General features: G+C 48.5%; 1 protein-coding gene across 3 annotated transcripts in view; it reads left to right on the plus strand.

Annotated features, from left to right (window-relative positions):
* The window catches only part of DPP6 (dipeptidyl peptidase like 6), a 791,001-nt gene that overhangs the window by 331,250 nt on the left and 436,255 nt on the right, over window positions 1–23,496 (plus strand). The window contains exon 1 of one of the 3 annotated variants that reach the window (XM_044246902.1): window positions 8,148–8,533. The exons of the other annotated variants lie outside the window; for them this stretch is intronic. Within the exon in view, the coding sequence (XP_044102837.1) occupies window positions 8,477–8,533 (57 nt within the window). The 5' untranslated portion in view covers window positions 8,148–8,476. Of the gene's footprint in view, window positions 1–8,147; window positions 8,534–23,496 lie in introns of those variants that run through there. 3 annotated transcript variants of the gene reach the window in all.

Consider the following 23,496-nt stretch of genomic DNA (forward strand, 5'->3'; position numbering starts at 1 on the left):
GGATGTGAGTATAAAGGGGAGTTGGTTTAAAAGCCCCTTTGCATTATATCCACAAATTTCATTACTAGCCTGGAAACATCTACCTGGACTCACAGTGTAGAACCTTCTGGCTGGCTCGGAACTTTGGGAATACCTCGTTTAGAGAGTGTGGGGCTCCCGCCTGGAGCAGAGGGTTGACTTTGGGGTAGGTTCACCTTCCTCAGACCACAGTCGACGTGACCTTGAACAAGTGGTCTTTCTCTCAGAGCCAGTTTCCTCCTCGGCCAATGAAGAACTAAGGCAGTGGTTCTCCAGCATCCGGGAGGTTTCTAGAAGATGGTACAAGCGGTTGTGTACTCCCATGCACGCTGCTTGGACCTTCTCCAGCTGATTCACAGGTGTGGAATGGAGCCGGGCAGAGCTGGACGTCACGGCACAGGCTCATCCACTGGTCAAGCAAAATCCCACCCCCCCTTCTTCTTCCTTCTTTTCCTTTTCCCTGTGCTTCCTCTCTGCCTTTCTCTCTCCCTTCTTCCCTTTCTTTTCCCTAACTGGGCTTGTCACTTACTCTCTTTTCCCACCCCGCCGTCAGCAAATAGCCTATTTTATTTGATGAATAGCTTTTTAGTTTGTATGTATTTTTGCAAAACACATATTTTGTAGGAATGCATTTTTTATTTGTTAAAGGTTTTTAGTTTCTTTATATATGCATGTATCTGTTTTGTAACATTTATGTAAATATATTCTTACATATATATGTATATATGTGTAAATATGGATATTTCTTATTTTTTTGCCTTAAGCACTGTATTTACCATCCATCCATGCTACCCTGGGTGCCCATTATCTCGCTTCTCATCACTGCTTACCATTGCCTGGCGTGCACCCAGTGCGCTCTGCTAAGCCTCGCGCAAAGTCAGACAACTCCACTCCCCCCGACACCTGTCTCCTTGTACTTCCTAAGGCAGGACCAAAAGACACTTATCTGTTATAAGTTTCCCTCTCCGATGAGACCATGAGACCATGAGAGCAGATGTCCTGATTTACATACAAAGCATCTAGCACATAGTAATTTCTCAGTAAACACAGCCTTTGACTTCCACGGCAGCTGGAGACAGTGACTCTGGCCAAGCATCCTGTGGCCTTAGTCCCCAGGAGGAGTGATGAGCATTACCTCATCTCATAAAGGTTTGTGATCAGCAAGGCAAACATCTTTCAGAGAAAAAAATTGAAAACCACTCAAATATGCTGCATATCTGAATTCCTTTGAATATTCCGCATCGTTAATTTATTCAAACACATGTTTTTGAATGCTTACCCTAAGTGATGGAGGTTGGGCTGTTTGAATGATCTCAGTATCCCCCAAATCCACAGTCAGTTCCTGCTTCTGGGACACTGTGCCCCATCCCGTGAAACTGTCGTGGATTTGGAAAGGATGCTGTAGGATGTGCTCACGGGTGTGGGGGGACAGTGTGCCTCTCCAGTATGGAAGAGGGACTCTGAAGGGCATGGCGGGAGGTGAGCTGAGGCTGATGGTGAATCAGGTTAGACTTCTCTATTATCTTTGGGTTTGGGGGGTTGGGCAGGTGCTCAACTTTGATTTTGGAAGGGTTTTTTTTTTTTTTTTTTCCCTATTGCATTTTGGATTCCGAATGAATGGACATACCTGTATTTGGCATGTAACAGGCACCTCCAGGCCAGGGAGCAGCAAACTGTTTCTGCAGAGGACCAGATAGTAAATATTATACCTACAGGCCACATGGTCACTGTCATGGTGTCGAGTCTGTCACCGTCATGCAGAGCACCTGTTAGATGGTATGTAAGTGAGTTGGGACAGCCGCATTCCAATAAAACTTTATTTAAAATCCAGGAAGTAGATCGGATTTGGCCCATGGGCCGGAGTGTGCGGGCCCTGATTTAGATGCTCACGTGTTTGCTACACCAAGAATGAACATGAATCCCGCAGGTGTAATGCAACAGACCAGCTCCTGCTCCTTCCGCCTTCTATCCGCTTTCGCTGTGGGGGGCGCTCCGTTCAACTCTCAGGAGTAATACAAAGACAAGACAGAAGTGGTTTCTCCACTGTGTTAATGTGAGTTCATAACACCTAACATCACAGTGACTTAGACAAGAGAGAAGTTTATTTTTCTTTCCCGTATATATACTTCAGAGGTAACGATCTGGGGGTACTACGCAAACTCCTCACAAGGTGCTCAGGTCTGAAGGGCCTTCCCAAGGCTGTGTCCCATGAATGGTTTTGGTCTCATGGCTGAAAACGGGGACAAGCATTCCAGGTAGAAAGATGGGGCAGGGAGGGAGGAGAAGGAGAAGAAATTAAGAACACTAAAATGCCACCACCAGTCACTTCTACTTAGAGCCTGTCATCATAATTTTACGTGCCAACTTGGCTGGGCCATTCGACCCAGTTTTTGACCGAACTAGACAGTGCTGTGGAAAGTTGTTGTGGTGGTGGTTTGGGTTTTAGTTTTGATTTCCTGAATGCGATTAACATTTAAAGCAGTAGACTTTGAATAAAGCAGATTACCCTCCTTGATATAGGTGGGGCTCACCCAATCAGTTGAAGTCATTAAGAAAAAGATCTTCCCAGAGAAAGAGGGAAATCTACCCTCAGTTGGCCTTTGAGCCAAGCTGCAACCTCAGCTGTTCCCTGAGTTTCTAGCCTCCTGGTCTGCTCTGCACACTTTAGATTTGCAAGCTCCTATATAATGGAGTGAGCCAAATCCTTAGTATATAAATAATATAGAAACCCAGTCTTCAGGAAACTTATCCACATTCTCCTCCCCCTTGGTAAGGTTCAGTGCTTTCTTTCTATTTATTTATCTTTAAATTGCTTCTTTGGATCTCCGCTTGCCTCTCCAGGCCGCGCCCATTTCTTATTTTCAGGGAGTTGTAAGTTAGTTCCTCTTGCAGGTGGTTGATGCTGAAAAACTCAGAATCTTCATAGATTCCACCAGAAAGACATTCCAGTCTCCCCCTTGCAGCAGCGGGACAGGCCGTGTGCCTGTTTCTGTGGGTGCTTTTGCTGTGCGCACGTGGTAAGGACTCGGTGAAGCCTTGCAGATCGGGTGGGTCTTGAGGCAAAGCTGTTTTAGCTGAAGGGCTTCTGGGGCAAGGCGAGCTGACCTCAGAGGAGTGGGAGACGGCATCGAGCTGCGCACGATGCAGGCCTGTGCCGGTGCCTAGTTGGATGCCTCTGGAGCAGGGAGTGGAGCAAGCGTCCATCAGCACGCCCGCAAGAAACTCATTCCAGATGCACCTGCAAAGGCCCGATCTGCCTCAGGTCCATTCAGTGTGGCTGACGGCAGAGCTGAGAGATTCTAACAGCACCGGCCACAGTGCGGGCGGGAATGGGAGGGAGTAACACGGCAGGACAAGCGGCTGCCCTCTGGCAGGCACACCTGCCTTGTGCTCTGTGAGGCTCCGGCTGCCTGGGCCCTAGTGCCGGGGAGGAACCGGCTTGGTCGGGAATCAGGGCCTGGCCTAGCCCTTGCTCCGAGCGTTTTGCTCCCAGAAGTACTCGGCTACAGAACGAAGGTGCGTCGGCTTGTAGATCCTCCTCTTCTGCCCCCTTGGCCCAGGAGCTCTCGCCTTCCAGAAGCTGGGACGCTGCTTGAACACACGTGTGCTCCATCAAGTGGGACCGTTCCTAGACACGAGAGGGAGGGAGTCACCGGAGTAAAGGCCTGAGCAAGGGCATCTTAGCTGCCAGCGGGGGCGGGGCTCTGCTGGGGTCGGCAAGAGCCTTACTCTCCTTCGGACGGTTTAGGGAGTAGGAGCCTGCCCAGGCCCTCGGCAGGTGTTCAGTGAGGCTCAGGCAGTGTGTGTGTCTGTGTGTGTGAGTGTGTGTGCACGCACGTGTGTGAGTGTGTGCGCGCCTGTGAGTGTGTGTGTGTGTAGCAGGGCTTTGATCACACCAGTGGATCTAAATGCCCACTCTGCCACTTACCACTGACTGTGATTTTGGAGGAACTTCTTCGCCATTTTAAGCCTGCTTTCTTCATAAGTACAAGGGGGCTGACAGTACACGGGAGAACCATGCGCCCCTGTCCGTCTGTTGACCCCTCCCAAATAGGCAGGAGCTCAGAACGGGACTGTATTTGCAGATGAGGTCTTTAAAGAGATGAGGTAAACTGGGGTCACTGGGGGAGGGGGCTTAAGCCAGTCTGGCCGGTGTCCTTAGAAGAGGAGGAGATTTGGACACCGACGCACGCAGAGGGCTGACGAGCGAGGACACGGGCCGAAGGGCCGTCCACAAGCCAAGGAGAGAGGCTTCAGGAGGAACCAGCACCTTGACCTTGGACGGAGCTGTGAGAACAGGTCTCAGCCATGGAGGTCCTCCGTCCGTGGAACCCTGTTGCTGCCTGAGCCAACCAACACCACCGGCATTGAGGAGATTTTAAGGGGGAAGATGATGTGTCTGAGATTCTCAGTGTGTGAAATTCCTGGCACGTGGACTGTGCAAATGCTTTCCGTATTCTACTCTCCAGGCATTCGGTGGCCTCGGGCCTGAATTGCCAGGCTGACATCCTGGTTTGGCTACCTAGTCTCTGGGTAGCCAAGGGGTTCAGATTTAAATTCTCTAAATACCAGTTTCCTTCTGTCACGGGAGGACTAGCGGTGGAGTCTCACGGAGCTGCTGGGGGTCGGGTGTGCAGCTCTTAGCACGACCCCAGGGAGCTGCTCTTCTTGTCATCGTTATGGGGGCAGGTAAGCACGTGCTAATAAATACGTGTGACATCGGGAAGGAATGGGGGGTGTGCCTTTAGGGCACTCCTGTTCCTGCTGGAGTCACCCTGGACTTTTCTGAGTTGTAGTTCCCACAGTCTCTGGAATTTGGAATTTGGAATTTGGAATTTGGAAACCATAGTATTTACAGATGATGCTTTCCAGACCTTTATCTGTAACTTTTTTTGTTTGTTTGTTTACACTGCCATGGGTTGGGGGGGTGGTGGAGAACCAAACCCTGTACCAGCTGGTTGTTGGTCTTTCCTCTGACCGCGGAGTTTGAGACGAGATTGCTGATGCAGGAAAATCGAGTCCTCCATTCCCTGGACATGGGCTCTGGGTTCCAAGGGACGCTCACCACATCGAGCCGGAGGATGACCATCAACACGCTGTTCGGCCTCTGGAGGACGATGATTCATTCTTAAATATTGACAAAAGGCAACCCTTGCTCTCCGTGTTTTTAAATGTTTTCTTGTGGTCAGAACATTTAACACGCAATCTACCCTGGGAACAGACGGAGTGGGCAGCCCGGTGCTGTTCTCTGCAGGTGCCGTGTGGGGAACGCTCCAGAACTTGGCCATGGTCTGGAACAGGCATTTTGTACACAGCACTTCCCTGCTTCCACCTCGGCGCAGGCCAAGCAACCACCGTCCTGCTCTCTGCTTCCAGCCGTTGGACTGTCCTCGGTTCCTCGTCTAAGCGGAACCATGCGGGGCTTCTTCTGTCCGCCGGCCTCACCGTGTTGTTGCGTTTGGCAGGAGAGCCCACCCTTTCTCGCCGAAGCGCTGTAAGGCAAGTACGCAGAAAAGTCAGCCGCCCAGGGACTTGGTGCCGGAAAATTGCACCGAAAGGTTCTGAATGGCATAGTCTGGCTTTGCCCTTGACCAGTGATGTTCCGACTTTTCCACCCCATGGCTCCCAAAACCAGAGGTGACGAATGGGGGTGTGCGGCTGGGAGGGAGCTGCTCAGGCAAGCACTCGGTGATCTCATAATGTGAGGCTAGTGGGAGCCTCCTTTGAAGTACCAGGTACCATCTTGCAGGTGCGGGAGAACTTTACTTACATCGTATTCATCATAGATGTGAAATAATAGGTGAAGTCTTTACTGAGAAATAAAAAAACAGAAGCACGGGGGTGGGGGGGTCCATGTCGTTCCCCAGCACACACCCGAGTACCCCCAGCCTATGACTCACTCTCCCTGGGTTAAACCCCCGGCCCCAGGAACAGAGAGGAGGAGGCAGCCCCTCGATCCCTTCCCTTCTCCTTCTCCTTCTGCAGTCCCTGTCCTTGGATGTCCATGCGGGGTGGTGCTCCTGGCCTCTGGGGTTAGCAGTGGATCCTTTCAGAGATGCTAACAGATGGTGGGTTAAGATTTGACCCCCCGCCCCCCGCCCCCTCTGGAGTTTCATTCAAGTGGAAACTCTGGAGAACAGGCTCTGAGATTCTCAGGAATGAGACTGAAATAGTAAAAAGGTATTTTGCAGCCAAGACCACTGGGTCCAGGTGTGGCCACTCACTTCACTTATCACCAGGTGCCTCCTGCCCCGCCCCCCCACCACTGGGGTCACTGTGGTCCAGGGACGGGTGGGGTGGGCCGGGAATGGCTGCTCAGCCCTTCTAGCTGAGTCTTTGCTGCTGGCATCTGTGGGCAGATTTGCTTGCCTGCCTTATGACACCGCAGTGGCCTCCTGAGGCCAGAGATGTGACCTGGGGTGAAGATCCCCTCCACATAGGAGGCTGTAGCTCTGTGAAGACCTCCCCTGAGAGTCTGCTTGGCTTGGCACACTCCTCGAAGCCAACACAGATGATAACTTGTGCGCAGACCCTGGGTCATGAGGCCACAAAGAGGAGTTAGACAAGGACTGGGAACACCCTGTCCTATAGGGAAGTTGAAACAAAAGCAACAAAACCCCAAGCAAATCCCCAAATCCTTACTGTGTGATCGGAGTTTACACGGGGTTTTCCTTTTTTTTTTTTTTTTCTTTTGGATTCTTAGGCAAACCTTGCACACTGGCAGGTGCCTGTCCTGGTGTCTTAGAATCTTAGACCAGAATCGGGTTCAGGCCGTGGCAGAGGGGACCAGGCAGCTCTGCCATGATCTGGGTTCATCAGTCGCCTCCAAAGAAGGATCTGATGCGGCGGCTTTTGGAAGTGCGTTTGTTTTTGGGAAATGACTGAGGGCCAGGGGTGCCGGGAAGGAACCCAACAAGAAGTCGGCTATTGGACAGCTTTTGCGTGGAAATGTATCTACTTCGTCTTTCCTGGTGGCCACTTTGTTACTGAGGATACTTCCTAGCGCTGAGTGCAGGGGCAGGGATGTTCCCCCAGGCCAGGGAATGCCTGTGGCCTGGGAGGCCTTTGGGAGACGGTAGAAGATCTAGACCAGGACGACTAAGAGGAGTGTTTGCAGAGGGCACTGTTCACGCACAGGGCCAGCAGAAGGCCTCTGGGCGCTGGGTTGGTCTGCCGATCTGTAAGGCCGCGAGACATTCCCACCTGTAATCTCGTGGCCACTTGTGTTTTACCCAGAGCCAGTCAGCCCGGCCCACACGGCATTTCTCCTCTACCAGCCAGCCGGTGTGCCCCCGGGGGTAGGGGCAGGGAGGCCCAGCAGGGCCCATGGGCAGTGCAAAGTGGCCAGGAGACCAGGCAGGGGCCAGGGGACTGGCCTCTCTGTCCTGCTGTCTCCTTGAGCTCCGGACTCCGCAGGGAGCCTGGCTCCTATAAGGTCAGCCCAGATGCTGTTTTCCTTTTTCCTTTTTTTTTTTTTTTCCCCTTTTAACCGACAGACACCCTTGAGGTTCTGGTTGATCTTTCAAAGAGGAACAGGCGATTCTTTGAGTAGAAAGAGGAAGCAGTAAGTTTTCGGAATTTTAAGGGGGAAAAATATGCCGAGAATTCCACATCTAGCATCCCTGCAAAACCCACCGGGCAGGCAGAAGAGATGCCCTTCCTGGGTGCCCCCGACCCGCTGCCCCGGCTGCCTTCGCACGGGGCACTTACTTGGCAGAAGGGAGAAACAAAGACCATCTGCGCGCGTCCCCTGAGCGCCCCCCTCCCGCGTCCGGGTGTGACCCGCGGGCGAGCGCGGCCACGGCTGGGGGCACCGGCTCGGGGCCCCCCAAGCTGGGCAGCCGGGGCGGCGACGGTCCCCCGGCCTGTGGCCGCGCGCCCCCGCCCGGGTCCCCGCCAGGTGCCCTCCGCCGTCCCCTCTCCCAGCCACCCCGGCCCAGCCGCCCCTCTCCGGCCTCCCCACGCCGCTCCTCCCCCGGCACCCCCTCTCCGGCCCCTCCCCCCAGCTCCCTCCTCGCCGCCCCCCCCCGCGCCCCCTCCTCAGCCGAGCCGGCCGGAGCATGCGCCGTGCGCCGCGGGAGGCGGGCGGCGGGCGGCGGGCGGCGGGCGGGAGCGGCGCGCATCGCTCGGGTCCCCTTCCTGCACCGCGCCGCCACTTGCCGGTTGCTAAGCAGTTACCATTGTTTCTGTGGCGATTGCGGAGGCTGTTGCTAATTGGAGAAGCCCCGCCAAGCCGCAGCCTCTCCCCTGTTCGGATCCGCTCTCCGCTCCTCGCATTTGGAGAGAAAACTAGGCTGGTCCACCCACGCTCCCTCCCCCACCCTCCCCGAAATAGCCGTGTGATTTCGGAAGTATGGACTGAATCACACCCCTCCCCGCCGATTGGACTCCGGTGGCTCGGAACTCACCGTCAGACCGCACCTGCCCCCGTGCCGCCGCGCGCCCGGGGCCGGGGACCATGACTACGGCCAAGGAGCCTAATGCTTCGGGGAAATCCGTGCAGCAGCAGGAGCAGGTAACGCTGCTTTCCGGGGGTGCGTGTGCGTGTGCGGGATTGGGGGATGTGTCTCCCGAGCGGTTTTGCATTGGCCGTGACTGCCCTCCCCTGAGCCCCGAAGCTGGAGGAGAACACAGGCGCTGGGCGAGCGCTGCTGGGGTCTGCCTGCCTCCCTCCTGACTTCTATTTCTGCAAGACGCCCCGGCCTCCCTGTCATGCAGGGGCGCGGGGGGGCAAGCATGCGGCGAGGGAAACTTGGTGCGAGGGGACCCTTCCACCAAGGCCTCTCTCCTCCGCACAGCTGTTGTGAAGGTTTCCAACTACTTTGTGATTTGGGGGGCTGGGTAGGGAGGGAGGGCTGGAAGAGGTGGGTAGCCCCGCCCCAAATTTCCCTGTACTTGACCCTCCAACAGGACTTTGATCTGGTTCTAACACAAGTCCAGAGAGGACATAGGAGCTGTGTTTAAAGGACTTTTCTTGTGATACCTGTGTCCCTTTTCCTCCTCTGCTCAAGTATTTCTGCAGGGTGGACAGATTGCTGTTCATCCTGGGCCTCTAGAGAGGGACGACTCTTGGTGCCAGGAAAACTGCACAGCTAGGACCCAGTGAGAGCCCCTTGCCCCAGCTGAGAAGTAGCAGGGCTTTCAGGGCTGGCCAAGGATGGCCAGGAGGGCTCCATCTCTGCTCACCCTGCCACTCAGGCCTGCCATCTGCAGAGGCTGGAAGCCTGAGTCTCAGAAATGAAGGGGAACCAGCAAGCCGGGTTTGAGCACTCCTGTAGATATCCTAATTCCCTTCTCAAAGATTGTGAGGGTTCTTATCTTTTAATCACTGCTTGCTTCTCCTAGAGCAGATCATTAAAATAGATCCTGGGAGACACCAGCAGATTCCCAGAGCAGTTAGTTCAGGCCTGGTAGACCAACAGCAGAAGCTGATTTCCCCGATTTATTTGAGGGGTGCTGTCAGGTCACGCTTGCTAGGATTGGGGCCAAGATTGGGGCCACTCGAGTTCAGGAAAACCAAGAGCCTCTTTGGGGACAGTGTGTGATAGTCTTGTCACCAACTCTGCGGAGACAGTATGAAGACAACTTTGGATCTGTATTTAGTGGGAGGTGCATTTTGGGGGTCATTCCCCCAAAGCCCATTTTTTGATTAAAAAAAGAGAGCCCAGCTTAATAGTAGTATCATTATCATTACCATCATCTGAGGAACTCATATACAATTTTCATTTCTTCTGGGAAGAAGATTTTATAAATAGAGAAGTCTAGAATCCCTCTTCTCGGTGGGAGAGCTCACTGTTGTGTGGACACCAAGAGGTTCACAGCAGGCCAAGTGACCCCTCCTCCTTTGAAAACAATTCTACATATTATTTGTTCAAGAAAGAAACATGTCCACCCTGAATTAGGGTCCTGTGACTAAGTGGGCTTCCTTTTATTACAGTTCTCTGCTCACTAGAAAGCGAATGTGCTCCGGGCTTGCAGGGACTCAGGGAGCATTTCTGACCATGGGACAGTGCTCATAATTACGGAGAAAGCACCTGCTGTTCATAGATCCGAGCCCAAAGGCGGGCACTGAGAAGCCTGATCTCTATTATGTGGAAGAAGGCCCAGGACTCCTGTGTAACTTTACTCTCGTTTCCCTCTGCATGTCAGGAGCATGGAAATAATTAGGGTGTGGGTTTTAGAAGACATGTAGGGTCTTGTTTGATTTTGTACCTTCTGGTCTTTGGAAACCCCCCATCCTTGCCCCTGGGGCCATTGTGACCGATGTGAACGGGCAGAGCGCTGAGGACAGAGGCGGCTGTGGGTGCAGGGAGGAGTCAGGAGGCTGTCTTCCCATTTTCAGGCATCTTCGTGACCCTGAGAAGGACATAGTGGCCCCCCTGTGAAGCAGAACACAGTGAGGGTCAACAGCAGGACCAGGGCAGGAGAAACAATGGGATGGAGCGCGGAGGTCTCATGTCTAAATTTCATGCACCTTTAGGGGACTATTGAAGACTATTTCCTTTTCCTTCGCTGCTTATCAATTTTTAAAGACATTTAAACTCAGCTCCGTGGGCTCAGACAGCAGAGCTCTGAATGAGCCCTCCCATTCTTGATCACATTTCGTCCTTGTTGCTAGTGGAGCTGTGAGCACAGTCCCATCCCCAACTGGGTGGGGGTTTATAGGGAGGCCAGGGCAGAGGGATATGCTCCAGCATTTTGTTTAAGACAGAGAGAGAAGGAGAAAGAGATGCTGGTTTGTGGTTTGGTTTGGTTTTTGGATTAGGGATCATTTCATTATACTGATGGAGTTTGCGACAGTGACACCTTATATCTTACATTGGGAGGTGTTAATCTGAGGATTTGGATTTTCTGTGGCTCAATACTTATGTCCAACACTCTTGAAAATTTACTTGGTTATTGCAATAGACTGACAGTTCTTAGCAAACTAACAGAGGCATGGTACAGTTTCTAACCTACCTTGGGAGTCAGAAGCTGGGTAGCAGCTGGAAATAACGTTTATATGCTGAGGATTACTGCAAATTAACAAAAAACAAATCTAGGAAAACTATAAAACCCAGTGATTTTACCTATTAGTCAGAGATTGCTGATTTTTCCCCATTTTTTTGGTTAAAATATGTACTAAAAATAGGAGAATATATGGATTTTTTAAGATGCTCTATAAACACATTGGACTAAAATGGAGAATGAACTGTTGGAAGACCATTTCCCTTTCCCTTCAGATATGCCAAAACTTATTTTTAAATGAAGTATGAACAGTCCAGGGATGTTTGGAAACAAAATATCCTTTAAGCTGAATGAAGTGAACTCATCCTTTGGCTCTGAGGCCAATCGGATGGTAGAGGCTCCCCACTAAAAAGCAGGTCCACGCTGGCCAAGCCCTTCGTCTCACCATTGTGTCCAGAGTGAAGCTTAGCAGGGGAAGTAGAAAAAGCTGAAGCTGATTTGGTTAAAATTTATTTTATTTTCTCAAATGAACTAAATCCTTCCTTAGAGAACCAAATTAAGGATTTTTTTCCCCTAAGTAAAAGCACAAATTTATTTTAAAATCTACCATCCTCATTTCAAATGACTTAAAATTGAAAAGCAGTGATCAGTAATACTGCTGCGAGTAAGACAAGACAGAAGGACTAATTCTCCATGCTTTCAGTGAGCCAGGATACATTTTTGCTCAAATAGTGTGCAAAATGAGTCTTCAGTGGTAGATTCTGGATCTGTAACGTGTGTGGATGTGTATGCACGAGCATGTGCATGTGTACACACAAGCTGGCCTCTTGCATCACAAAGTCAGACTTGGAAAAGACCTCACAAGTGCACCCCATGACCAGGTCCACCTGTTAGGCTTAGGAATCTCACAGATCATTGAGAACCTGACTTTCCTTCAAAGATCTCCAGAACATCTCCTTTTGTATGGAGATATTCTGTGTTATCTTGGGGAGCTTCTGGACCCTTCCCTGGAAGCTGGTTTTCTGATAGCGCTTTGTGTGTGACAGCTATTTATTGTTTTTCACTCTTCTCCGAGCTGCACAAACCCAGATATGTAGAGTGCTGATGTGTCTATTCTCCTATTAAATCAGGAACCCCAGGATCCAGTGTTGATTGAGAGGCCAAATTATTTATCTGGATCTTTGTGATTATAATGCCATTGCAAAGAGTTTTCTAAAGTGAATGAAAACTCTTATAAACAGCATATTTTGTAAAGTGGACATGAAAATGCAAGGAGCTTGGAATTCTGAGAGAGGACAGACCTTCCCAGGAACAGACAGATGATGATGGCCCAGGAGTGGGACTTCGGATATCTTTTGCCCAGTGCTCTTTGCATTAGATACTGTTGCTTCTCTCATAGTAAAATTAGATACTGAAACAGAGGAACTGGCTTTGACCATCAGGAGAGTTAAATTTTTTATGAAAGAACGTTACAGGGAAAGTCAAACGGTGAAGGTAAATGTGGTATTAAAAAAATAATAGTAGCCAAAGCCAAATAATAGTAGCCAAAGGAAACCAAGAAAAACAAGATTCAGTATTAAGAAGTGCAAACAGGACTTCTTTCTGAGGTGGTCCTTCCTCAACTCAAAAAAGTGACAATGGATGCAGTGTTCGAACCAGTGTATATTAAATTTTGTTCTGCTCATTGTCTAAGTTACTTAAGCCTCTCTGGATAAAAATGAGCCCTGAAGGAACAGGACAAGAGTCAGAACAATAGGTGTTTAAGATTGTGTAGAAGTACACCAAGGACTCTGAAGAAAGAGAAACATTCTGGCTGCCAAATGGGTCCACATATGAAAGGAAGAACTCAGAAGTCGGGCACCCTAGGGAGAGCATGAGCAGAACAAGGTGTGCATGCCTGGAATCTCCAGGTGGGTTCTGGTGAGGAGAGGAAGTGGCCAGGGAGAGGATGGGGGTGCAGGGGTGGGGAGCAGCTGCGTCTTTGTGCAGAAGGAAGAGGGTGGCTGGTGTGGTGCTCTTAGAGGAGGAACACTTAGTCTCATCGCCAGAGAGAACAACATGCAATGAAGCAAGCAGCTGGCTTGGAGCCATAATCTACTGTGCTCTGGTGTCTACAAGTAGTTAACACCTTCTGGGTGCAAGTTATGTGCTCGACTTAAAGAAGTCAATAAACAAGTGTCACTTGGAAGGCTAAGTGAAAACCCAAACAATCCCAGGTTGGCTGTATGCAACCCCCAAACTCAAAACAAATGGAAAGCAGCTGACTTTCCTTTCTGAAAAATGCTTTCTCTGATATAAACCACATTTTATTATGGTTTCCTGATGTTACACTGGACGTAATCCTGCCCCCTCACTTTCAGTACTGGAGCTACCCTGGAAAGCTTGCCCAAGACCTTCAAATGCTCCACAAAGAAAACCTGGGGGACTTTGAGGGTTGGAGGATGCTTCCCATTAACTTTCACCAGCACGCCTGTGGACCATGCAAAAATGCTCTTCATGTACAGTGACAAACAGCCACCATGTTTCTGCCTCATCTGGAATTACAGCATTATTATCCTTTATGGAAATGAGTCACGTCTGTGTTTGGCATTAATTGACTGGATTTTGCAGTGGACATTGTTCACCCACTCACATGGGAAAGGGCTGAACGAGTCTGCTCATCTAGAATTCTGAAAGTTGAGGAAAAGATTCTAATTCGGGGAGGAAGCAGGGCCCTGTAGATCGATGGTTGTTTGAATCCCTTGCTTTAAAAAGATATGGCACGGAGGTTGTGTACTCTCGTTTCAGTTATGGTTTGGAAAACCGAAACGAGCTAAAATGTTTTTATTTCAGGTTCCAGGTTCGGTTACCTGGGAGCCTCAAAGCGTAGGAGTGGGAACCACATCACCGGGATGGAGTAATGTAATTCTGCAAGAGGCTGACATTCTCGTGCCATAAAGTGATCTGATATAGAAAGTTGGTTCTCCGTCCTCCTTTTCCCTCCAGCTGTCGTTCACTTTTTAGGACTTCTTCACGCCTTGTCCGGGTGTGCCTCTTATCGCCGCAAGTCCCTGTAACCGTCCATTACTTAATCAGAATTGAGTCTGCCCAAACCTTCACGTGTACTCCTCTACCTTGACCCATGCTAAATGCCAGAGACTAGCCAAGCCCTACAATACGTTTAAGGTCATCGCTGTAATGCACTGCCCACCTTGAGATCAACCGTAACTTGACCCACAGCTGTTGGTGATGAAACCCAACAGAGCTGTCCATGGTTGGGATTTTGGGTTCAGAGTTATAGCACAGCCAAAAGAAGAAAAAAAATAAGGTATTTATTCAGTCATTAGTGACCAATTAATTGAGGTTATTGTGAAGACGGTCTCTGCACCCTAGAAATCCCCGATATCTTGTGCCTGTCCAGTGAGTACCTCTTATTTCTGCATTCATGGTAGACCCGGACTTGTATCACTCGACTCCCAAATAACAGATACTGTTGCTGCTTTTGGCTTCCAGTTCCGGGAGGATTTTGCAGTAATGGAGTAGAAATTTGCAGCAATCCCTTCTCAGGAAAAATGGCCATGAGCACAGATATTAAGTCAGTGCTGCGGGCCAACCTTGATAGGGAGTCCACTTATTTTTAACAGTGGTGGCTTGGATGGCGCAGGATCCGGAAGGCAGCCCCCCACCAGCGGCGTCACAAAACATGTTAGTGATATACTCAAGTCTTGATACTAGAATTTTCCATGACAGTTTATATATTATCCCCTTACTAGTTTCCGATCAATGTTTTAAGAGATATAACTTCCTCTGCCAGAACTCAGGAAAAACCGCTTTCCTCCATCTGAAAGTGCATGAGAACAGAGGCTTCTAAAAAATGTCCGTGGGCGCGCCTGTGAGTGTGGAGTGGGAGAAGCACCAAAAGACACCAGCATAATCTGCTGAATAAAATGGGGAAACTGGTGACGGGGGCAGAGCTCTTTCAAAACATTTTAAAAATCAAAGTCTGTGTTCTGACTGGCTCAGAGAATTCCTCTTGAATATCATGGGAATTTATGCTCTGGGAAGGGTAGATCTAACCTTTTAAATAGGTTACCCACGGCAAGAGGGACATCACCACCAAGAACTTGAAATGGAGTCCCTTGATTTTCTCTTGAGAAATTAACATGCAGCAGAGCTCCCCTTGAGTGGTGACGTGTGTTTTTAAAATTAACGAAAGAATTTGCTTCTCTATTTTGAAGAGGCGAGTTTTAGTCTCCATGTTAGAATATTTGGGATCGACACAGAGTTTACTCAAGGAATTTGAGAATTACGACCCTCACTACCTCTCCTAAACCTGGTCTCTAAATGGGAGAGGGGAGGAGATATATTTTTAAATGTTAATAGCCTGCCTGGTACCCCATCCGCTTATTAGACAGATGTTGGATCAGAGGAAGGTTTTTATTTTGATGCATACGAGACTCAGAAGAGGAGAAAGGCCGAGTGGGAGAGAAGGGGGCTGATCGGGGTGACACAAGGTTGGAAGAACAGAGCGATTCTGTGGCCTTGCGCCTGGGGGGCCGGCTCGTCTGTCTGCTGCAGGCAGGACTGCATGGGGCATGGAGATGGTTCTGGAAAGCCGGAGATGCTTCCTTGTGAGGGTTTCAGAACATGGTTGCCTGGAAAGTACCACAGTGGAAAACAGCAGAGGGTTAGTGGGATTCTGGAAGAAAGAAAAGAAATCTGAACTTATGACACATTTCTGCTTAAAAGAACAGGATTTGGGGGGAATAAAAGAAACTGGAAGAATGGCTCGGACATAAACACGACAGTTTTGTGAGGGCGATTACCTAATCTTGGCATGTCCTGTGGACTAGAAAGGGTCCTGGAAGCTTCTGGTTTTCAAAGAGCTTAAAAGGGCTTGTGATGCCCCAGATAAAAGTCAAGTTTACTTAGAACCGCAGGTACTTTATGGGACGAAAGTGCACACACATACACCTGTTACACCTGTTACATAGGTGTGCAGCATTTCTCCAAGTAGCTGAGAAATTTCTAAGAAGACTCGAGACAATTAGAACATCTGGCACTGATTTTTGAAAAGCAAAATAAGCACTCTGTCCCCCCAGTTCCACATCATAAGGCACACAGGTAGAGAATGAGCCTAGTAAGAGAACTTTGGTAGGCAAAAACTGATCTGTTGTTAAAAATCATAAGCCTTAATACATCAAACTCTCCTGCATTTTATGGACTTTTTCTGCTCCTTACAAGGATGGGGCAGGCACTTTCCTTTTTCCTGCCAAGAGCCCTCTTTTCTGGAAAGTGGGAAACACCCGCTCTGACCCCGCCTCTTCCCCTGCTAGCTGAGGGGCGCGCGGCAGATCCCCGCTGAGGCCCCAACTGGGGACAAGGCCCATCACACCGGTGCTTGGGAAAAAAACCTTTCAGCACAGAGCCCTGCTCTTAGCATGGAGATTTCAAGCCTCTGTTTAGTAAGTACTTAACAACGTGTTGACATAACAATGATATTTGAATGGGCCTTATTTTCAGCATTTGGTGAGGGCTTATTGGTTCTAAGGTGTGTCCATTCTAAGATGGGTTAGTCTAGAAGAGCAAAGAACATTCAACGTTGAAAGCATTTTATAGGCCATCCTGCCCAGTGATTTTTGGACTTTTGCTTTAGTAACAGAACCCTCTTCCCCAAAGGAAATAAGCCAAGTTCAACAAAATGAAAGCGCTTCCGTAATGGTGTCCAGACAGGCCAGCAGAACACCCCCCTCCAGCAGAGCACAGCTTATGATCTAGATATCTAATTCAGCAGTCTGATTTTACATCGGAAGAAATAAGACTCAGAGAGGTTGAGTAAATTAACCAAATCACACAGCTGGTAAGTTGCAGAAACAGAACACAGCCACTGCCTCTGTCCTCTGTTTTTTTTTTTTTTTTTTTCCTCTAAATCAAGGAACTCCAGGTGAGACATGGTCAAAATGACATATAAAGAAAATTAACACAAAAACTGATACTAACAGAAAACTGCAAAGGTAATAAAGTGAGCAAATTAAGTGCAAATTAAGAAATCCTTGACTGGAGATCAGTTGAGAAAAGGTGTATACTCAAGGCCGTTCTCTAGCTGTGTGCCTTATGGATAGGTATAGCTATTTCTTCTTTTTATTGCACCATCCCTGAAGGCATTAAGGCTTTTGTAGCAATTTTTCATATTTAATTAGTTATTTAATGAGTTCCTTTGGAAACAAGGGAAAAAATGAGGATATAACAAATGTCTTTCTCCTGATTTTAAAAAGTAAGCAGCAATTAATAAATTCTGTCTGCTTTGGAAGAATGCAGTAGGTAATTTCCAATCTCCTCTCACACTTGAATAACTTCAAAGGTAGTGGTTGTGCAACAGGTGTGGAAAGACAGCCTGGAAGAGAGAGGAGACCTAGCGTATCGCCTGTGCGGACCGGGGATGCGGCCCCGCAGGGTCCCGATGTTGGAACATCTGGAAATTGTCTGAGCTCATAAGCTCAAACTGAATCTTAAGTACGTTGATCATTACCCGTAGATTATAGATCCCTTTGGAGGATCTGATGAAAGCCAAGAACCTGCTCGCCAAATCTCATAACCTCTTGATTATGTAAGGCTCACAGACCACGTCTTACGTCTACAAATCCCTCCGTGCCACCTTCCGTTGACTAGCACGGTCTTAAGACACATCAGTAGAAATGTGCTCACCGCTCAACCCTCATACAGATATGAACCAAGTAGCTATCTCCTCAGGGTGCTATACTAGTTACTGTGGAGGCATGGCACCCAGGAAAGAGTGGGGATGAGGTTGGGGGTGAGTGGTCAGGAAGAAACAGGTACGCTGTCCCAACAACGGTGTCGGAGGGAGCTGTGAGCCATGTTGGGTGGTCAGAGTTTAAAGAATCCTGCTACGTGGCTGGGGAAGTAAAATGTGTCTTTAATGTTTAAGGAACTGTTACATATTATTAGAAGAAATGGTATTTTGATTTTTTTATTTCCTGGATTACTCTAAAAGGCAAAAGACCAGGGATGTGTGAATTTCAGTCCCTAGACAGCAGCTTTTGGTGATGTCACTACACCTTCTTCAAGCCGTTGTCAAGGACCTTCAGCCCGGGCTGTGTCCCTGAAAGGGCAGGGCTGGCTAAGGGCCCTTCTATTGGAAGGGGTCAAGGCTTGAATACCTTCCCTGTCACACGACTCTGTCCTGCGTGGGTCGCGCCAATGTCAAGTGCCGTGCCAGCCCTACCCATCTGGTTGCACGATGGGTCTGCCAACGGGTGAATCGCGACCTCCCCGTTGACCCCTCCCAGGGACCGACCCACAAAGTTTAAGAGTCTGTGGTTTCGTTCAGTCACCCAATGAATCAGGTTTTTGGAGCCCTCGAGGAAAATAGGATCCAACTCCTTGAGTGGCCCACGCACCTTGCCTTCCCTGACGACATCATTGCCTGGGACATCATTGCCCATTTCCTTCCCCCAAATCCTGCCCACACCTGCTTTATCTGAAGCTCTTTCTCCACCACAGAAGCCTCAGCCACGTGCCACAGTCCATGTGTCCACATTCAGCCCTGCGGGGACCCCCATCCATGAAGTCAGCAGATATCCTCTCGTTCACGAGGCCCGTGGGTAAGCAAGAAACCCACTGATAAAAAGAGGAGACCTGTCAGGAAGCCGGGCATGCTGCCTCCCCGACGCCCTCTCCCCGTGGCCGAAGCAGAAGCAGCGTGTTGTCCTCCTCCAGGGAAGACATCTGCCTAAATGAGAAGACAGTACGTGGTGCCGCCTTCTCCCAGATGTGGAGAAAGTCAGGGCGGACCCTTTCAAACTCGGGCGAGACAGGCTTTGGGGGAAGAAGGGACCAAGTGCATCAAGAGGAACAGAATGGAAAGATCTGGAACGTTGGCTCTGGTTGGCCTCTGCTGAGTCTGCATTGGCCACATTTGTTGAACTTCCTTATGAGGCAGTATAGGTTCAAGGGTGACTTCTGGGGTGACAGGAGAAAGGAGCCGTGATACGGCGACTTACAGAGCCCGGGCCCCGGGGGCTGCGGTGTGGGCGGAGGGGGACTAGCTCTGGGTTTCGGTGGTCAGCCCGGGCACTGACCAGTTAGGGAGCATCGCGCTGTCGGGGTAAGCTCGGCTCCGTAACGAGCAAGAGCTGCCTCATGGCCCCAGATGTCATCCGTGGATCATTCTGGTTTCATCCCCTGGGCAGAGGGGCGGGCCTGAGGACCTGCTCTGAGCCCGGTCAGCATCCTCACCCTCTCTCTGCCCCCACCCCCCAGTCTGGCTGCCGGAGAGACGCTGCCGAAGCGCCGGCAAGGTTTACTTCACGGAGGGTGTGCTTGCTGCGTTGACTGAAGAGGTTTACTTTTCCTTCACCACTGCCGTGCTTGAAATTGCATAGATAATAAGGCCACTCGAAGCCGTGAGTCTACAGCTCTTGACTCTATTAAGTTCACTTAAGTGCGTGGCTGGCAAGTTACGCGAAGGTGCTTGAGGCCCGGTTGTGGTTGATGAGTCGTCGGAAGTTTCATATTTGCGACGTGGATGGTTATCTAACTTAGCTGGGTGGTGACCTTGACATGAACCCGCAATCGTGGAGCGCCTAATGTGTACGACTTATCATGGGAAGCAGACCCCCTGTTTTAAGTTTATTAAGATCTTAACTGCAGGGCTGAGGTTGAAGATTACCAAGTTTGGTTTCTGAAGGATTTGATCCTGGTAATGAATGGATGTATTAATAGAATTTTTTATTGGTTTATTTCCGTGCTGTACTGTGTCTTTTGAAAATTTCATGTTTATGTAATTGTGTTTTCATGGCTCAGATGAGGAAATTATACTTAAAGTAACAGGCACTAATGGAATCCATGAAAAATGCTGAAGAAAATATAGATTCTTGTGCCCTGAGAGGGGCCTATGCCTTTTGTGATACTCATGGTGCCTTGTAGATGCTCTCATTGCATGAGTACCCAGGAAAAGAAGATCTGAGCTTGTGTGGTTTTTACTCAGATCTTAATTCCACGGAAGAAACTCAAAATATCTTTTAATTCTGCAGCAGCATCTGAATTCTACATTTAGGAATGTACAGAGAACTTAGAAAAACGTCCAATTTTCAATTTTCAAACAGTAAAATGTTATGACCCTTTCCCTGCGGGAGAATCGTCATGTCTAGACTTGCATCACTTTTCCATTAGCGTTGAAATTATTTACCGAGCTTGTGTATTCCACAGGTTTTTAGAAATGTGTGGGAGTTTTTCCCGCTACAGGACTCATTATCTGTCCCTCTTGGGCTCACTCTTCCCATGCTTAGGAAGGTCAATGATTTTTTTCTACGGTACCCGGCAAACAGGGGTAATGACCTCAGTGAGAGCCACCTTGTGGGAAACACTCACAGTCAAGCCACGGCCGTGACACCCCTGTCACCCCCATGATCCTGTACTCTCCCGCTGTCTTCCGCCCCACCCCACACACAAACTACCGGACCAAAAAGCTAGACAGAATCCTTTAACAGCGATTTGTACACTGGTCGAACTTTGTGGAAAGATAAACCCCTTGACGGTGTTTTGTTGAGCAGACCAAAGATTTCCCTACTGCAGCTGATGTGGAAATCCCTGACAGACACAGGTTACGCCAGCCGGGTGGGGATGGAGAGATGCATCCCTGCCCCTTTGTTCATGAGGATGTGTGATTTTCTTTCTTCCTGGGCTCAGTGGGTGGAGCGTAGTAACGATCCGATATTGTTTGTCCCCAGCCGTGTGCATGAGTGTATGTATTTGAGAAAAAAGAAACAGCTTGGGTGTCGTTGACCATTCCAGAGACCCATCGTCTCTTGGGCTCTTTGTTGGCTGTTGAGTCAGTGACGTGGAAGGTGTGTGCGTACACGCACGCACACCTACCCTTCCCACCGCCCTGTCCTCCCCGCCCCTCTGGATCAGGTGGATGTTCCTTTGGTCTGTGCACTGCTCTCCATCTGGCACCCCAGGCCAGCAGCTAAGCAAGAGCCTGTTGTGTCAGGAGAAAGCACTAAGGCATACACACCCGAGGACTGCCTGAATGAGTCTCTCTTGAGCACTTGTCATCATGAATTTCCTCAGCACTCTTCCTGATGCTTTTATTTATTTATTTATTTATTTTAAATCTTTTTTTTTTTTTAAAGATTTTTTATTTATTTATTTGAGAGAGAGAGAGAGACAGTGAGAGAGAGCATGAGCGAGGAGAAGGTCAGAGAGCGAAGCAGACTCCCCATGGAGCTGGGAGCCTGATGTGGGACTCGATCCCGGGACTCCAGGATCACGCCCTGAGCCAAAGGCAGTCGTCCAACCAACTGAGCCACCCAGGCGTCCCTTCCTGATGCTTTTAAAAGCAGAAATTACACTTGATGATTATCTGTGTCATGTAAAAATACAGAGAATGTTTTGATGTAAGGATGGAAATAAAACTATTTTTTGTTTTTATTTTGTTTTGTCCTCAAATCAGTTTTTCTCTAATGCAGGTGAAATTTTTGCTTCCAAAGACAAAGATAAAACTCCTAATATTTCTTTTTTTTATTATTAAATTGATTTATTTATTTTTAGCATAACACTATTCATTATTTTTTCACCACGCCCAGTGCTCCATGCAATCCGTGCCCTCTCTAATACCCACCACCTGGTTCCCCCTACCTCCCCCCACCCTGCCACTTCAGACCCCTCAGATTGTTTTGCAGAGTCCTTAGTCTCTCATGGTTTACCTCCCCTTCCAATTTCCCCCAACTCCCTTCTCCTCTCTAACTCCCCTTGTCCTCCATGCTATTTGTTATGCTCCACAAGTAAGTGAAACCATATAATTGACTCTCTCTGCTTGACTTATTTCACTCAGCATAATCTCCTCCAGTCCCATCCATGTTGATGCAAAAGTTGGGTATTCGTCCTTTCTGATGGAGGCATCATACTCCATAATGTATATGGACCACATCTTCCTTATCCATTCATCCGTTGAAGGGCATCTTGGTTCTTTCCATAGTTTGGCGACCATGGCCATTGCTGCTATAAACATTGGGGTACAGATGGCCCTTCTTTTCACGACATCTGTATCTTTGGAGTAAATACCCAGGAAAACTCCTAATATTTCTGTGTATAATTTTAGCATCTAGAAGAGGGTGATAATACTATTTTATATTTCTGTAACACTCAGCAGTGTTGCTAATAAAATTTTTTAAATTTATTTTTATTTTTTCAACGTAACAGTATTCATTGTTTTTTGCATCACACCCAGTGTTCCATGCAATCCGTGCTCTCCCCAATACCCACCACCTGGTACCCGGACCTCCCACCCCCCGCCCCTTCACCTCCCCTTCCAATTTCCCCCAACTCCCTTCTCCTCTCCATCTCCCCTTGTCCTCCATGCTATTTGTTATGCTCCACAAATAAGTGAAACCATATGATAATTGACTCTCTCTGCTTGACTTATTTCACTCAGTATAATCTCTTCCAGTCCCGTCCATGTTGCTATAAAGGTTGGGTGTTCATCCTAATAAAAATGTAATAATAAATAACATGGAGGACAAGGGGAGATGGGGGAAATTGGAAGGGGAGGTGAATCATGAGAGACTATGGATTCTGAAAAACAATCTGAGGGTTCTGAAGGGCCGGGGGGTGGGAGGTTGGGGGAACCAGGTGGTGGGTACTGGGGAGGGCATGGATTGTGTGGAGCACTGGGTGTGGTGCAAAAATAATGAATACTGTTATGCTGAAAAGAAATAAAAAATAAAAAAAAATACGTTTTGAAGATACATAACATATAAAAAATTTAACACAAGCTACATGTTTTATTTCAATTTTTTCAGTAGCTACATTAAAATGGAAAAGGAATGTATGGAATTAACCTGATAATGTATTTTATTTAACCCAGTCTACCGAAAATCTTATCATTTCAACATGAAACCGACATAAAAGGGTATTTAGGTGATGTAGTGCATTCTTCTTGTCCATACCAGGTCTTTGCAGTTGGGCGTGTGTCTTACTCACGCCCAGGAGCACCTCTCAGTTCGTACTCACTCCCTTTATAGTGCTGCATCTCTGTAGGTGCTTCACGTCTGGCCTTTTGGGTAGCAGTTCTGTGATGTGCTCGGTTTTCACACAAATTGCCTTACGTCCTCTAATATCTTCAGTTCTTTTTTTTTTTTTTTTTTAAATATCAGTTCTACAGTGAAAGGAAGGACTCATCTTCTGGTGAAAGGAATTGTGTCTAGGTCCATGTTTTGAATAGAAACATTTACTGCTCGTGCGTCTATTTGAATTCACGTTGGCAAATGTAGTTATTTCCTAAAGTTTCAGAAAAGGTGGTATTCTTTCGCACAGATACTGAGAACTGAGAAAAAGGTGGTATTCATTCAAAATAAATATTTATGGAGCACTTACTGGGCGTTAAGCATACTTCCTAGCTCAAGGATCCAGAAGGAATATAAAAATATTAAATTCAGCAAATTTTGATTATGTGCTAGGCATTGTTTTCTGCATTGATTGATAGAATTTACACTGGTAGCCTGGATTAGCTTTTACCAAAGGAAATATATT

Source organism: Neovison vison, chromosome 4 (genome assembly GCF_020171115.1).
Source record: "Neovison vison isolate M4711 chromosome 4, ASM_NN_V1, whole genome shotgun sequence".
Classification (NCBI taxonomy): Eukaryota; Metazoa; Chordata; class Mammalia; order Carnivora; family Mustelidae; genus Neogale; species Neogale vison.